General features: G+C 42.3%; 1 protein-coding gene across 12 annotated transcripts in view; it reads right to left on the minus strand.

The window, feature by feature from the left end:
- The window catches only part of diaph2 (diaphanous-related formin 2), a 279,374-nt gene that overhangs the window by 193,679 nt on the left and 67,625 nt on the right, over positions 1 to 18,070 (minus strand). For all 12 annotated transcript variants that reach the window (XM_029164826.3, XM_029164824.3, XM_029164823.3 and 9 more), the window contains one exon: positions 5,834 to 5,973. In XM_029164826.3, coding sequence (XP_029020659.1) covers positions 5,834 to 5,973 — 140 coding nt within the window. The remainder of the gene's footprint in view (positions 1 to 5,833; positions 5,974 to 18,070) is intronic.

Below are 18,070 nucleotides of genomic sequence, written 5' to 3' on the forward strand. Positions count from 1 at the left end.
ACAACATAATCTTTACCTTGCTGTTAATTTAACTTAAGGCTGTACATCAACATGACATTTCAAACTTTCAGTTCATGGGTTTTTAATGATCTTTTTATTTTTAATAATTAAAGTTTTTTTGGTGCTCTTTAATTAGGACTCTCGCCTACATTACGCACAAACAATCGCATGCAATCTAATTAAAATGTTGGTTTTGTAAGATGGTTCTGGACCAACAAACCACCTGAATTTGGGATTGTAGAGAACTAACGGTTTGTGAAGATGACTCTCCTATATCAGCACAAGCCATCAAGGTAGTTATGATTGAATTTCCTGATGATGGATTAACCCAATGTTCCAGCTATTAAACAATATAAAACAAATCCAGACAATCTTACTACTGTAAACAAAGACACACAATATCCAGGTTTCCCATAGTGCCTGTAGTCGGGTTGCCAGATTTGACTAGCGACTGTCTAGTATACTGTGAACCTGTACAGCGTGTGCTGGGGAGGATCTGAGAAAGGATCATCAAGTTTGAAGTGATGTAGCAACAATTCCTCCGAGCTCTGCAAAGGTGGGTTTGATCTTTCAAAGCAGAAAGGGAAATGCAGAGGCAAGCGTTTCTTTGAGAGAACAGATTCTGATTTCAAGGCCAGAGTTGCCATTTATGCTGGCAGCATTTACAGCACACGTATAAAGCCCTTTGCTAAGTGTCACTATCCTGGAACGTGTGTTTGTGCTATTATTTGATATCTGCTGGGACCTACTTAATTCATAGGACAGCATCAACAAACAAACAAACACGCACGGAATTTAAACAACCTAAAACACCTAAAAATAAAACAAATAAAACTCATACTACGTCTCAAACTGAAGGTAGATATTTGTGGAGGTCTTTTATGCACGGTAATGATTTTCTTTGTGGTGCATTAAATGTTATCAATAAAGAGGCACATTATCACGTACTGTACTGTGCTCCTGCAAGTGCAGGATTTCCCTCACTTGCATAAGATCATTTCCAGCAAAATCATTAAGGAATTCAAATCAGATATTTCTGAATTACGGGCAGCATGTATCACTACGGGGCCATTACAGATATGGCTATCTTTGAGGTTAACAGATGGTGTCATAAAATGAAATAGGCATCAGTCTTAAAATATACCCAGACTCTGAGGACATTTATGTCTCCAAAATCATTTTTACCGCCTCTGAGGCACAAGGGCGAACGTCAACTCCGGAGTCAGCTGCAAGGGTAAAGACAAGCTAACTCGCTCGTTTGCAACTGCTCGTCACGTCCACCCAAGACAGCGTCATTAGATTCATGCCGATTTTAACAGTCAAATAAAACACCTCAACAGCTATAAAGCAAGAAGGATTGTACCATTCTGAGAAGCAATGGGCAAAAATAAATATGGATTCACTAATAAGTGAGTTATTCCTCGTGCAGGAGGCTACAGAAGCCTTTGCCTACAGTCCTCTGCTAAATGATTATGTCATTTCCAAATCTTTCCTGTCTTGTTTCTCCTTGACAAGTGTGTGGGCTGCGGGGGGAGTCTAGAGAGTACCAGTCGCAGCATAGTGCTGAGAACGTTACCCCACAGGAGAAACCCCTCCCTGCGCTTTTTCCCGTAGCAACAGTCACAACACATTTTATAACACTTGAAATACGTGTCTCCCTCCTTTCAGGGTGCGGAGGGAAGTTTCTGTGGAAGATCGTCACTAAATCAAACTGCTATTTTTCTTTTACCTTTAGTTTACATGTTGGGATGGTAAGAAGAACATTCAAACGCATCAGACTGTCACTGGTGCAGCCTTTCCCCATAAACTCCTGTAGGACATTAAGCTTTTATTGCTATATTTAAAACAATTCCAACTGTCGAGGGCTCTGATCGAGCCTACAAAAGCACTGTCCAGGGTAACAACGTCGATAGAGAAAATCAATTATGAATGATTCGCTGAGGCTGGGACTTCCACGTCAGAACTGACAGAGTTGAAACAGTTATTCATCGCTGTGAAGAAGCTCTGCTGATACGTTCTTCACTTAAACTGTCATTTGCCATCGCAGTATTGCGATTCACACTTGCTGCACTAGTTCTGTGGTCCGAGCTGTCGAGGGGCTCACACACTGTGAGACATTTAGATGCTCATATTTGTTCAAATAATCATACTGCACATGAACAGATGGTTCTGGTCCTTCGTGCTACAGGTGTTAATTGGCTGTTGTACACACATGATAGTGGAGGTCAGGGGATAAGAGTTAGTGTCTTAATAAAATCAAATTTCTTCCATGGGAGTAGTTTTTGACAGTGCAAAGAAGTAACACAGTGGACTCGCTGTCATCTAAAAATAATGTTCCAGGTCATATTCAAGTTTATTTGCCTGTTGCAGCCATTATGAGAGCAGCTTATGAGATAAAGGCAATAACAGAGTTTCAGTTTGGACAGGTTCTGTGTGTTTGACACATCTGTTGGTGCGTCAGCTGTGCTGTTTCATGTTTCATCACACTGGGCATCAGGGCAGACCGTCAATAAGACGAACAGCGTCATGCTACAGTAGCAGCGTGTTAACACCGCCCCTCGTACAGTATGAGGCCATTCCTAATGTCCCCTGCTGAGTAAAGTTGGGAAGAATGATTCAGACTCAGAGACACTCGTTGTGGCAGAGTAGCAAGATCATCACAACATCCCACACCTTGAGCATCCAGACACAGAGAAAAGCTCTGGTGTCAGCAAATGTCTATCGCCTCCACAGAAAGAAAAATGCCCCAGTGAACAAGCTGACTTATACCGGGAAGCTTTCACATAATGAAAAGTTGGGCGCCCAGTTCAATTTTGCTTAAATATGTCTTAGGATCTTAGAGCTGACAGATTTAATATGGGAGTCACTGCTGGGATTTGACAGAGTCATAGTGTAAAGCTCAAGGCTGGGTCAATGGATGTGTGCAGTGCTGCCCAAAAACCAAAACAGGAATTGAATCAGTTTCAAACACGATACAGGCAGAGATAAAAACAGGAAAATGGGTTCCAAGGGCGGCAGGAGTGAAACTCCCCGGGAACGTCGCTCCTACTGAATTAGAAAATAAGAGGTTTGTAATTTTCTGTAACTTGGCATATCACTTTATGTCAGTGGATTAAGAACTTAATGAAAAGTGGCTAGTCAATCTGACACTTCTAAATTAAGAATTGAGTTTCCAAATGACAAAATGAAAAAGGGAGAGTATAAAGTAGAGGATACATAATTGGCTGGGGAAAAACGACAGAGAGGAGAGAAGTGAAAACATGGCAGCTGAGGAGCAGAGAGTGGAAACAGAGTAGGCAGCGGACGCTCCAGGCAATGCCATCTGTGGGTGGATCTGCAAAGGCTGCATGCCACACACCTGTGTGGGACTGCCTGGGAGATAAGGCCCTCAGCACAATGGCCCTGTGGCCACCTGTGCTGCCAAACAGGTGCACAGCCCAGCCAATTAAACTATTAGACAAACACAGGCCTCTGGGAGCAAATTAGCAGGCTGCTCAGACATCAGAGGAAAAGTAAAAAGCAGTGGTAAGCACTCAGTGTGAAGACCAGCAACACTTTGATCATTACACTCACTTCTGTGTATAAATTGAATAAAGTGAAATTGTATGTAGGGCTACACAAAGCAGTGGTTTTGACGAAATCATTTCAGAAGGGTCCAGTGTTCCAGCGTAGCACAAACAACTGCTTCAGACAGATTATACAGTACTAAAGATCAGGACTATAATAAGAATAAATTATCACATCGGTTTATTTCCAAAGATGTGAGAAGGTTAAAACGCAAAGAAGGCAGAAGACATCTCATTTTATGAAATGCCAAAACGACCACTGTGGAAAAGAACAGACCTATATTATATATTATAAATAAGCCCATAAGCTGTGTTTCAACGCGATGGCCACTAAAATAACCTACCGGCTTCTTTTTGATCAGCTCAGCTCTTAATATATGTCATAAGATATACTGTATATGAAAATGTATATGTAAATGTGTTGTAAATGTTTTTTTTTTTCTTTACACACACACACACACACACACACACACACACACACACACACACACACACACACACACACACACACACACACACACACACACACACACAGTAAATAGAGGCTTTGGACTAAAAATATTGTTGACAGCAGATGAAACAACAGAAGTCTGGCCTAAGGTCAGTTTGTTTGATCTTTTTCTAGTATTTCTGCTGAAGTGACTCTTAGGAAAAATATAACTATTAGACTCTAAGGATATATTATTTTAATAGAATAAATGATAGCATACTGTATTGATGTAAATGACCTGTATATCTCAATATATATACACACTTGGTGTATTACTTATAATGAATTTACCTAAACAGCTAAGCTTTAAAAACAACCAAGCTGATCATTATTCAAGGTGAGAAGTCAAACAGGCATGAATCTTGGTTATCTCTGGTATAAGATGGCATACCGTCCAAAGGTTACATTAACATAGTGCAGTCAAAGACGCAAACAAAATATGAATTTCTTGTGTGTCGTGATCCATGACAATTAAGAGCATTCATATTAATTTGGAGGCAAAAAAATAACTGCACTCAGTCCTCCTGAGCTCCCAGCCCAAAGCTGGCTATCTGTCCATCTGTGGCAGGTGACTCCTCCATAAAGCGCTGGCTCGTTACATGCTGTTTAGAGGGGCAGCCACACACCGCACCGGGGGCCAAGACTGCCCTCGCTCACGTCCCCCGGCACCAGTTGGCCTTTCTGGGAGGAAGGCGGACTGGACTCCCCGCAGATTTCTGAAGACTGTGGAGACTGACTTCACAGCTCTGAAATCCCTCAAGGAATATTTACAAAGCTACCCAGCAATTTATCATGCTACACAACATAACAGCTCAGAATGTTAGAAATATGCCCACAGGTCTTTTGTGTGTGTATCATAGGATGTCACACTGTTAGTCAACTAAATATCTTTGTATAATCCATTATTTCGACATGAATGGATGGATAAGGCACATGTCGCTATAAATGCACACGAATGAGGCAAAGCTAAATTATATTGTCTTTTCCTCTGAACTCTTTAAGCAGGGAAGCAACAGTAATGCTAGTAATGTCACGCAGATTAAATAACATCTCCTCTGGGGCCGTGAGGCAGGTCCTCCCTCTGAGCCCCGGGTCAACAGACAAAAGTATTCCATTTATCTGATGACCATTTAATATGCACCATGCATTGATTCACATTAAGAAACATCTCCTTAACAGTGGTTGGTAAATAATTTAGAGGATCCCCTGTCACTGAGGATTCTGTTAAATTAGTGGAACCAGATTAAAATTGAAGATCCCATTTACAAGAGAGAAAGTCGAGAATTCGGTTAAGAGCTAGAGAGCAGGCAGGGAAAAACTGTGAGGCCTTAGAATGACTGACTGAAAAGTCAATCATTACGGTTTCTGATAAATCAGTAATGAATCCATGTCAAACGGTGATTAAAAATAGTGCACAGTTGTGTTATGTTCCACTTTATCAAAATGACTTTTGCTCTCATTCTTCCTATTGGGCTTTGGATTGATTAAATGAACAGATTTCTTCATTTACTTGCCAGAACTAACATCACTGAAACTGTACAAATATCACCTATCAAATATTAATTTTTCTAATGAGATTATTGGTGCAATATTTAATATGTGTTAGAACTAAAACTATACAAACACTTGAGCCTTTATAGCAAACTTGGCATCATGACGACAGTAGTGGCTGTTTTTATAGAACACACAGTGCCACTAAACGTGAATCCTTCAACAAATGGTATGTGCAATATGAAGAAAGGTACCATAGTTTGAAAAGACCTCCTTAGTTACTAACCTGACAGGGTTACTAGTGAGAGACACTCTGAGGGACTCCAGACAATTGAGCAGCTTTTCTTCTGTGATGCCAGAACGGAGCTCATGGACATATTCTTGGGATGAAAGCGTACACTCATGCTTGCTGTTCCTCAGTCCGCCCTGAAAAGAGAAAATGAACAATAAAGTTGTTAGACTCACATTACACACGCTCACTCCAGAGTCAGGAAAAACAGGGATAACACACTTTTAGACATTAACATTGCTGAAGAGCATCCAAGCACAGCTTTGGAAATCCGACCCAAACCCGATGGGCATAAATTAATCTTCAAAACTGCAAGACCCAGTCCGAGGGGGACCAAGAACAACAGGATCAACCCAAACACAGGCAAGGATAATTAGACCCCATCCAAAATTTGGTTGGCCAGCAACACTTAAGCAGCTCAATGGGAAAAGAGCAGCAATAAAATAATAATGTTCTCCTCAGAGTGATTGTAAAGTCATAGCAGCTCAAACAGTTTGTTTTTGTTTCAAAAACAAGTGTATGTTAATAATGGAAAGTCTGACAGTAACATTATGTAGCCAACTGCTGCAACTGCATGATAAAAGACAACGTGTTTATTATCTGTAAATCAAGTTCATTTAATAGCAAACATTTCACAGGCGATTATGTTTGGTCCCTGGTCCCTGGTTCTCATTCTGTCACACAAAATAAAGCCTGGTACTGGTCTGGACCAGCAGATACAACTACAGTAAGCAGAACTTGGACTGAACCCAGAACTCAGCTAAATCATGAAGATCCTTTTTGCCGAGTCAGCGATTCAACAGGCGCAGATGTTTGATCAGTGAGCAGCAGGATAGATCAGCTTCTCACTAAGACAACAGTGAAAAACTGAGGATAAGTCATTTACTCGGTGAGACAGAACTGATGGCGAACTCTGCTCCCATAGAGTCAAACCTGTGCGTCTTCGGCAGCTCGCGCCGCATAGATGGATTCCTGCGCACAGTTTCCACAGAGGCCACTGGGGACGTGTCACTAAAGCGATGCTTACACAATAAGACAACCTACTGGCCGCAATACACACCGTTCCGCCGCGGCAGGGAATTATATTCACACAATCCCTCTCCCAGCAACGAGCGACCAAGTCAACTTCATACATTACATTTAGCTACAGCTTAATTATGTAGGATTGAACCATGCGGTTCAGTCATAACCATAAATTATGAGGCACAAGGATTAAAGAGCTTTATATGCAAATTCTCTAATTTTACTGAGTTAAATCTCCCCCAGTAGAAGCTCTCCACTGAAATCTGTGCTAATTGGTAATCTTGAGGTTCTGTTATCACAATGCGCTGCACTTCAAGTGGGGGTCGAGTCAAGGTACCATGCAAAACAAAAGGGGGAAGCAGCATCACATCATACGCCTGCCTCAACGAGACAGCCAGGAAAAATCCCCTTCGCTGTGTTCATCTGTGGACCGCCGCTTCCCCACAAAGTGAGCTGTGCTAATAGGCAGTTTGGGAAGTAATAAGCTAGCTCATTTATCTGGAGGAAAGAGAGGCCTGCTGCTCTCCTGCAATGCACAGTCAACATGAAAAAGGCGTTTTATGCTGTAAATAGCGGAGCGGTCCAACAACAGCGAGCAACCGGTAATTCTGTGCTCGACTTTAGACCGAGCTCAAAGTATAATTGGCTCAGTAATGACGGGAAGCCTTCATCTGATAAAGGCTGAGGCGAAGATCCCATTCTTTGTCCCGTGGAGTCAATTCCTTTCAAGACCAAGTAGAGGGGTTGCCTCTTCCACAACCAAGGTCAAATTTATATTCAACTATTCAAAGTGAAATTTAAGCACACACACTCTGACGTGCTGTGTTATTTCCGTACGGCAACATTTTCTAAGCAGCACTTGAAACAAGCATTCCGGTGACTGCTGACGTTATTCCACAAAAGTTTCATTTTATTATTCCTTCAGCTGAGCATGGAGGAACACTTTCCTTTGCCTTGACCTTAAACACTTTCGTCTATTCTGATACTGTGAGGAGCACTTTTTGAAAAGAAAGTGAAACCTCAAAGAACTTCAACCTGAGTGCACTTGCTCACATTGTATGGTTTGATTTTGTAATAAATCCATTTCTGTGCTTCTGTCTTTCCTCTGTCTGTCTGGGTTCGATCTATGCAAACACTTATTCCATTCATCTTTTCCTCAAGTAGCACTGCTGAGTGAACAGGGAGAGTGACTGGCTTAGCTTTAATCTGAGTTACGGGAGGTATTAGGCCACAGGAGAGGTGAGAATCTTCTCATTATCATCTGGATATGTAAATACATATAGCTCTGTTAAACACTATGCTGCATGCTGCATGCTGCATGCGTACTGACCTTGAGTGACTTGACACAAGAATAATGAAAATGACAAAAGCAGGTACAGTATACAGTGCAACAGTACAAGTTAGATGAACACCAGATATTCCAGCCATGTAAGCTGAGCTAAAATGTGTGACTTTTAATACTTTACTGTAGGTGCATACATATAAATACACATTTAGGTTAGATCAACTGAAATTCATTCATGTTTCTACTTGGCTGTGACAAACCTTTGAAAAATACATCAAAATGTCTAATACTGTACAGAGTGGGTAAAGTGTGACTGTGTGTGTTCCACATCCAGTGCAAGGCACAATTCCCCTCTTTAGAGTCTAAACTGTGAAACTACTCTATTTCTATTTTATTAACTTTGAAATGCATATAGAGGAAATCATTAGCATTTTTAATCACAGCCCAATAATCTTTCCTCTAACTAAAAAGGCCCCTCAAACAGGATGTGTGCAACAAAGGTAAGCCTCCAAGGGTTCCTCATGAAGACGTCTATTAAAAGATGAGGAAAAAACATTTTGAATTAACGCTATGATATTATAATCAGCCAAACAAGGCATGATGGCATTATTATTTAGGCACAGTTGGACTTTATTTTTAGTGTGGCTGAAGAAACATGTGCTAGCCAGGAGCAGTATGGCGCCCATCACACAAAGCTATAAAAACATTGTTTCCTTCATTGTTTATTCAGGTTGAACACAAAGTAACAAGGCTGAAAATGTGAGCATCTCACTGACGGCTCCAGTGATCCGGTTAGATCTGGGCAGCTCCTTATCTCCTCCATACTTCACGTATGTCATCGCTCTGACATGAATTGAGAAAACTGGTTCATTGGTGAACGAGTTCTTCAAAACTGTAATTGAGCATTGAGCTTCATATCTGCAGATCAGGCCCTAATCGCCATTGGGAAGACACAAACCTTCTCCTCTACTGTGTCTAGACCTTATAGCCACGCATCCAATGAATCTGCTGTTTGTGTCTGATCCAGTCATTGCAATAGAGGGATTAATCGCTATTTTACTCATTTACAATGGTGTGCATGTAAATATATGAATTAAACATATAATATAGCATTTAAACTCTGTTGTGGTTACTTTAACCGCAACGTAGCAAGAGAAGACTCACACTGACCTCATAACTTAAAGTGTGAAAACCCTGCTTATACCATGTGGTACACCCGTGTTTTCGGAAATAGATATGATCGGGACAAGTGCATTTTCTGACCACCACTTCCTTGGTAACACACAGGGCAGAGAGAGGGAACCATCAACCGCAATTTTTATTTATGCTCTTATTTCTCAGTAGTTCCCAGCAGGCACACCACTGTGTCCAGAACAGCTAGAGCTCTGGTTTCACCGCACGCTCTGACCTCTGGAAACCAAATACACTGACCATAAACTGCTTTTTCATGACCCTAGCTCAAATCAATGGAATCCTTTGGGGTAATATCAACATTACCCGACCACACTGGCAGCAGAGAAACAATCCGAGGAGAGGGCACTACCTGCTGGCTCCTGGGTAATAGAGTTTCCCCTTTAGGCTCACCAAAATGGCCAACACAAGAAAATGGTCAAAAAGAGGCCGTAGAGGCGGAAGTGGGGGAGGAGAGAGCGACGAGCGAGAGAGACCCAGTGTGGGTAGAAGGTGATGAAGTAGTAAGATGTAAAAAGTGAACGAGGTGGAGGGAGTGTGAGAAAGATAAAAAATAGGGGATAGATACAGAAAGAGAAAAAGATAATGGGGGAGAAAGGGCAGAGCGGAGAGATGGAGCATCAGGAGACTCCACAGCCTCAACAGTAGAGAACAGACGCAGCCTTTTGACCACAGCCTGGAGCCTCATCTCCTGCCGCTTATTGAATCCCCTATTTGTCGATAACAGTATTTCCTGCCAAAGAAAATAGTGCTGGGAGCAATTACTTGAGCGAGCCTGTCAATTTCATTTTGGGGGGTTAGGGGAGCATTGAGGCTCATTCCATCCTCCTCTATCACCTCTGTCACCCTTTCTGTGGGCCATGGGGAGTGACAGAGTGTTGTGCCTTCTATTGAGGGCAGGGCAGGGAGACAATGCCAAGGCGGCTGCACCTCCACATGTCATCTTCACCTGTAATGAGCCTATAACAAGCTGGCAGCTTCCTCAGTGCCCAGTGCTCTGCACACTCAGGCTGACTGATAGATACATTATTCAGCTTCTTTGTCAGCTTACTGGAAAAACCACATGGCGGCAACATGTCTGGCCTGGAAGCCAGAGCGGAGAGATAGGCGACTATGCCTGCCTCCTCCATTCAGGCTTCCTCGTTACCTCACTCCCAGACACTGGCACATTTACGCCGCGTTTTAAACTACTCTTTATCTCCTACAGTGGTTTGGGATCAAATTAAATTAGCAAGTGATGCAGGAACAAAAGGCGGCATTAGCATGCTATGATGGCTCCGCCGATGCCAAGCACGAAGGCGGGCGGGCGAGGCGCTTTGTCTGGATGTATGTGCTCCATCACGACACCACTGCATTCAGCCAAATGACATGACTCATCACAGCATTTCGTGGTATTTAAACAAGGCAGAGGATGTTATCATCAGCCATTCACTGAGCCTTATTGTATGAAAGAGCAAGTACAACAATCAAGATAATCCTGTATCCAACCAACAAGCCTCCAACTCCGTCTAACAGATGATCTGGTTCCTTCACTATTGCTGAGCTGCCTTGTTACCCAAACCAAACGGGCCAACATCCAAACACCGCTCCTTTCGCGGTCCCGGACGGCTTTTCCTGCAGACGCCAATCAAAGCCACCGACACCATTTCACATTTTACGGCCGCATTTTCAAGCTGGACAAGAAAATAATTGTATGTGTGGTGAGACTGATATACAAGAACACATTCACAAACACCCAGCACAATGGTGACATTTCTGACAGAACAGAGGGTGTGCACGCCCAACTCTGAGAGAAAAACCCAAGTACATCCAGCATTCGACATTTTCATATAATGTCTACGACATCGATCTTGACAGGTAACAAATCATTAGGTACTAGCACACGTCCAAAGCCAGAAACGCACCATCCAAAAAACATGATCACAGACAAAAGGTTAGGGAATAATGAGCCTAAAATGATAACTCCTCCTTTGTGTAATTATTGGAAATTATTAGAGCACCCCACTGCTCTTTGTAAAAATAATCAAGATATAATCTGGGCAATTAGTGCATATCATGCTGTATGATAGCCACATTACAACTTAATTTCCTGCTCATTAGAGGATTTAAGAAAAAAAGATACTTTAAATGAGAAGACAGTCTACAGACAAGTAGGTGCAAATGTCACACATCTCATCATTTCCAAAAAACAAACATGACGTGTGGACATTATTATTAAGAGCATTCATGAATGTTAATGTTATAAAAAATGAGCAAACCTAAATTTAACGAAATCTAAAGTTTGGCCTGTGTCTGTGGCAGCGGTGGTAAAGGTCAGTGGGAACACGGATCAGTTGAGATGCTTGTGGGCTGGACAATGACTTTTCCCCAGCCCTGCTTAAAGGACAGAGCCCTGCTGCTGGCAGATAAGACATTTCATCTAGCCACCAGGGCGCAGGGCTCCCAGCACAGTGGGGGGATTTCCCACCAGAGGTTCTCTCCTTCTCCATCTCCAATTCAGTCAGTTTAATTCTTTTTTCTTCAGCCTTCTTTCCGTCTGTCTATCGCTGTCTTTCACTTAGTCCCTGGGTGGCCATGGAGTAATGTGTATATCTATAAGCAAAGGGGCCTTTTACTCCTGTTATTTTCTGCCTCTATCCTCTGCCTGCTGTGGTGAAAAAACAAAACCTACAGAGCTTTGTTCTTTTAGGTCTGGGTAACAACTTGCAGATAATATAGACACAATTAGGCCAAAAATTCCTCCAATACTCAATACCTAATGGAATTACAGCTTCCATCTGCAAAACAAAAGACACGCGCTAACAAAAAAATCAAACAGATGTAAGAAGATATGAGGCTGGAAATAATACTTTAACACAGAGCAGTGGTCAAAAACCTGCGTTGGTGATTTGTGCGTGCGTGCGTGCGTGCGTGCGTGCGTGCGTGCGTTCGGGCGTGCGGGCGGGCGTGCGGGCGTGCGTGTGTGCGTGCGTCCCAACCATAAAACCTGAACAATTCCATTCCCTTTTTTATTTCAACAAAATATGCAGAGAATAGTTTGTAAAGGTATTTCAATTATAAGCAGGAGTGTGCTGTACTGGATGTGTGCAAATGCATAAATATACCGAAAAGAGTGGATATAAAAAAAATATGGGGGCAGCTGAACCATGGGGTTGAATACATATGAGATTTATTTATTCAGGACTCAAATTTATACAGGGGTATGTTTTTATTAAAGAAAGGCCATGTTCTGAAAATGGAACTTAAACTTTCAAACAAAACTTTTTTTTGGTCTAGAATTTGGCACAGAGGTTGTTTGTTTCTATAAAAATGACTTACATCACTTTGGGCTTCAACCAGTATGTTAGCATTAATGAACTGTCTGGTACAGATAATCAACATCATAACCTGAGTTGAAGGTCTTCTCCACCAGCTAAGATAATAACAATGTACCAGTAAATTCAAGCAGAGCTTCTTGTTCCCCCTCTTCACTACTTAAAACCTGCCAAAGTCACAGCAGAAGTCGTTCAAGGTGAACCTGTTTGTCTCCCTTCAACTGTACCTTGACCTTTACCAGACTAACAAGGGTGATTGTGTTTACCTCTGTGAAAAGGCTTGCGTCCTTCTTCTATCTCGTTCAGAGTTTTTACTTTTGGCTGACCCAAGCTACACAAAGCTTTGGAGGAATCACAAACACACACACACACACACCCCAAAACATGTCCGTCCCACTGGCTTTGCCCCAAATGTGGACAAGGAGAGGGCACACCAACAGGCATCGTCAGCAAACTCCCTTGGCTTTAATCCCACTGAAAGTTGACCTGCAACACGCCATCATCAGTGTTTCAAATAGAGCCTAAAAGATTTACACAGCAGTGAAAACATAAATAAATAGTCAGGACGACCTGAACGGTTTCAAATTCAAGCCTTTTCAAAAGTTTTTTTTCCTTTTGAGTAGTACAGTAAATGTACTTTTAATTGACTACAATAATTAAAAACGCTTTACACATCTGAGTGATTAAATATCACATATGTTCCTGCTTAATTCCTACTATAATATCAGTGGTTGTTAAACCTTTCTCTCGGGTACTCAGCATATTCAAACCCTTGAAAGGAGAATTTTAAGCAGGCCTGAAACCCTAATGTCTTTAGCCACTTGGGTAACAACTTTGACCTTGAGGTATTGATTCTCATAGAGCTGATTCCCTTATAGCTTGGACAGAGCACGAGACACATTTTCACATCCCAGTGCGCGCAACACCTGCACAGACAACACAATCAGGCACAACCACGTGCACTGTGCTTGTCACAAAACGTATTAGCAACACTTTTATTTAAATGCTGTGATGTAATTTCGTTGGCATGTTAAACTAAAGGCCCTCAATGTCACTGCTAATTAATGCCTGACAGAAGTAAAGCAACACTCACAAAAACACATAAGGACCGTTCTCTGTGTGCATATTTGTAAAGTTTTGTCTGCAAATGTGCTCATGCTTGAGTGTCTGGATTCGAACATGTACATTTTTCAGGGCTGTGTTTGTGTGTGGTGCAGAATATTCCTCTAAGCAGTTCTGCCTGTGCTTTGCAGGACTCATGTCTGCACTGAATTTCAATGACACTTCTATAAAGGTAGGAGCAGATGTCAGCCAGCTCACTGGAAGCCAGGTAGAAGAGACAGAGAAAAGTAGGAGTGAGTACAATTGAGTGCACGCTGGCTGCAGAGAGGAATCTTAAGTTACATGTTTATTTCTAGGTGTGTTAAACAAGAGACGATGTGATTTAAGATAACTTGGATAAGAAAAAGACAAACACAAGCTTTAAACCATAAAATCAATAGGCAAATGTTTTTTTCCCCTACTAAACTCAGCCTACAAAGAAGCCCTTACACCAACTCACCCACAGGGCTTTCAACATAATGCACCACACTCCATCCACTCACCAATCAATTCAAGGTCAGCAGGTGGCTCAACATTGTCCCCTGGTCCTACAAAAGCATCAGGATACGAGATATTTCATTTGAAGATGAGCCGAGAAAATCGCGGAATTTATATGAGAGTCACAAACAACAATGAAAGGAAACTTAAAAGGCACGTCAAGCCTCATGCTCTCCCAGTGTCATGGCGGGTGGGGTTAACAAGTAAACTGCTAAGCAGGTAAAGTCACACAGGATCTAATTTAGGTTTTCACTACGGTCTCTGTTGCATTGATTGCAACGTGAAGGCCTAATGAACTCTGTACTCTGTGCTCCTGTTTCCAGCTCTGGGAGCTCAGGTGTGAAGCCAGGAGCTGGAACTACTCACTAAAAGTTTGGAAAACAACTACAAAAAGGATTGAAGACAATGAATACATGAGAGAGAGCCGTGATGCTGATTTGTGATGTGTCCGGTATTATGATCCTTTGTCCTTCTGTACCAGCCCGCTCCATATTGGACTAACCTTAATAAATCATACATGGAGCAAACGCACTTAGGGGTCAAAAGGTCTGCGTTAGTATGATGTTATTCTTTTCTGCTCCGCTTTCCCTGGTGATTTGGCTGCATAACAAGCTCAGCTTCTATAAACAACGCTTCAATTACCTTCTCCTGACTTAAAAGTTGTGAGAGATTATGTGTGCAGACACCATGTGCGCCAGTCGATCATGAGCACAGCCCTAAACCTATGACAATAGTGAGTCTAGCACAGCTAAGCCTCAAAGGTGATGGAGAGCAATAAAGGGACTGAGATTGATTTAAGGCACCAAGAGTTTTAGATACTGCTGAATAGTCAGACAAGCAGCACAGGATAGACAGTACAGTGCACTCAGCCACATGTGGCTTATAATAAATGCTCTGTGAATCTAAAAAAAAACCACACACAGCAACATTTGCAATACACTGTAACAGTCTATATATGCATCCATACAGTGCCCTGCTGCACTCATCCCACCAAAGTGCCAGGTCACAGTACAAAGAGCACCGCTGCCAACGTTCAGGACACAGTTCACGTCTGTCCAAAGTGCTCCACTCTCTGTGGGGCTCATCTGGCGTCACTGTCACAGAGGACTCGGATACGGCGCCTCAGTAATAGTCACTCCACCGCTTACTTCCTCCGTAGTCATGACATCTTAAGCCTATGTGAAATGTAATAATTCACACAATCATGTGCAAAAAGCCTTATACACAATCTGTCTCCAGTTCATCATGCTGACCTTTCATCCATCCCCAGCAAATTCAGAAACATTCTACACACCCCCTTAACGGCTCCCTTTGATGAGGGGAGGCAGGGCTGTCCGTGCTGTGTGTCTGCTCACACCCACACTTTCATTGTCCATCTAACGAGCATAGTTACAGTAGGTCAGCCGGCAAGTGAAACCATCCTAGGCGATAAAGGGGAGATCTCTTTCCTCGGTGTAAAGGAGCTACGAGGGTAAGTAATAAACTCCTTCGGCCCAACAACAAAGATGTGTGGTTGCTATGGCTCAACTTACAGATAACCTAAGTGCATGTTGATTCTCCTAAACCTATCTGTAATTTCTTCTATTACTGACTTTGTGACTGTAATATACTGTAAGGCAGATGGTAAAAATAATTAAAATTATTGTGTCAATGCTGCTTAACTTCACACATGCAGAGCTCCACTGCACTGTTCCAGAGCAGAAATGCCTATAAAGCCCAACCCACGTCAACTCATTGGGCCAATTTTACAATTTATAACCTTTCGTACTTAACCCTTGCTCCTGAAATAGTCTGCACTGCAGAAAAAACACACCAAACACACCAAACCCACAACCCACCCTTCCATGGTCCTGCTCTCTAGCCCCAAAACAAACTGACAAGAATGTGCAATAAATAACAAAGATGGAAAAAATGGGCAGAAGGACTGAGGACAAAAACTGGGCTCAGGTAAACACAATTTGGCAGGGACATTAATGATGTCCAATCCCTACACAGGTTCTGTGGGGAGATTCTGATGGAGGGAACAACTGTGATTTACGACAGTGGCAGCCCTGGGAGAATGCTGATAGACCTTTCCAGAAGCAGAATGGCATGTATGTATCTGTGTTTGCAATAGTGACCCTCAACTCGGACACGACGGTAAATAGGAGTTGCTCTGACCAGGAAAACATGGATGAATAGGCACACAAACTTCCACATAAATACATGTACCAGCTCACAAAGCTTTGCATTTCCTGAACCTCAACGTAGTGGGTTGGGTACATCGGATTTAGTTATTATTTCCAGGGCGCCCAGCTTTGATCTGCTTCTTGTGTCTGTATTGGGGTTGTCTCATCTCTAATAACCACAGATACATTTCCTGTCCTCTTCCCGGTTAGCCAGATAAATAGGATTTCAAATTGTCTGGTTCTACCCCATCAGAGGAAAAACATGATCTATGAAATATCTTCCCATGAAAAACCCATAGTGAGAGATTATCTTCTCATCACACAGACAGCACGGCTAACAGATAAGGGTGAGAGGTGATCTGTACCAAAAGAAGAAGCATTGTGTATGTGCGAAGCAAAGCGTTTATGTGGGTCTGCATGTGAATGCTATTTAGAGAAGGTGAAATTCATACAGCAAAATGTTTTTTTAGCCATTTATGTGTTTCCCCCATACCTAAAGCAACATCATTTTACTTATAAGGAATCAAAACATTTACACAACAGGCTACAATCCGCTGAACAGCAGTAGAAACAAATATTCATTGAGGTGTCTTGGTCCTTCTCATGCCCAATAAGAGACAGAGAGGTGTTTAATTACCCATAAATGAAGGCTCCAAACTTCAGCAAAAGCACTTGCATCAGCAGAGCAACAGCTTAAAGAACACTCTCCCAGGTTGGACTTGACTACTCCAACAAAGCAAGATTAATTTGCCTGTTAAATTGAGGCTGAAGCACTAGCCATGGCACGCTGCCTAGCTGATTTTGAGGCTCAGTGGTGCCTCCCCTGTACCAAGAACACAGGTAGAAGCTTTAATGAAAAGACTGCAATTTTTAACTAAATAGTGGCTATCAGAGACTACACATACACTAAGGCAAAAGAGAAACGGACATTTACAGAGACAGATGGATGTACAAAAAAGGCAACAACACAGATAATAACAGATTAGGGGTTTGGAAAATGAAATACAAGCTAGAACAAATATTCCAAGATTAATTCAGGCGCAACACCATCAGTAAAAGTTATTTTCACTGAACAGCATTAGATTATTATTCAGTGGATTATGGTGAGACAAATCAGCAAACGAGATTAAATAGACCACAAAGCATCAATATTACTATTAACAACATACTGTATCACTAGAACCACTAAAGTGACCTTGGATCAATTGAACACCTCAACATGTACAAAATGTTGGCTGTGAGTGGGCCTCCAATAGGAGAACTGGCCAGGAAAGAAGAAATGGGAAAAGAAATGCCATTATTTTAATAAGAGTTACTTATCTCCTCAGTCATACACAGCATCACCTTGTGTGTCTTTGAGCCAAACTATCCAAGACACCATGAAGCTGTGTCTTTTGAAGCAGGGGCCACTTCCTTTTCTGGCCTCTTTTTTCTACCTCCACCTCTGACAGGTGTGACCTTTCGGCTGTGCTGGTAGCAACCATTCTCGCCCCCAGACAGTAGGCCTGGATTAGTCACCATCTCTGAGGACTGTGGTGACTTGCACGACTGCGCATGTGAGGCCCAAGCTCTCTCCAGCATGGCCGAAGGGTCTGCTATGAAAAATAGAACACCTAATGCCTAGAGATAGAGACATTCATCAAAGACTAGGTCC

Source organism: Betta splendens, chromosome 10, assembly GCF_900634795.4.
Source record: "Betta splendens chromosome 10, fBetSpl5.4, whole genome shotgun sequence".
Lineage (NCBI taxonomy): Eukaryota > Metazoa > Chordata > Actinopteri > Anabantiformes > Osphronemidae > Betta > Betta splendens.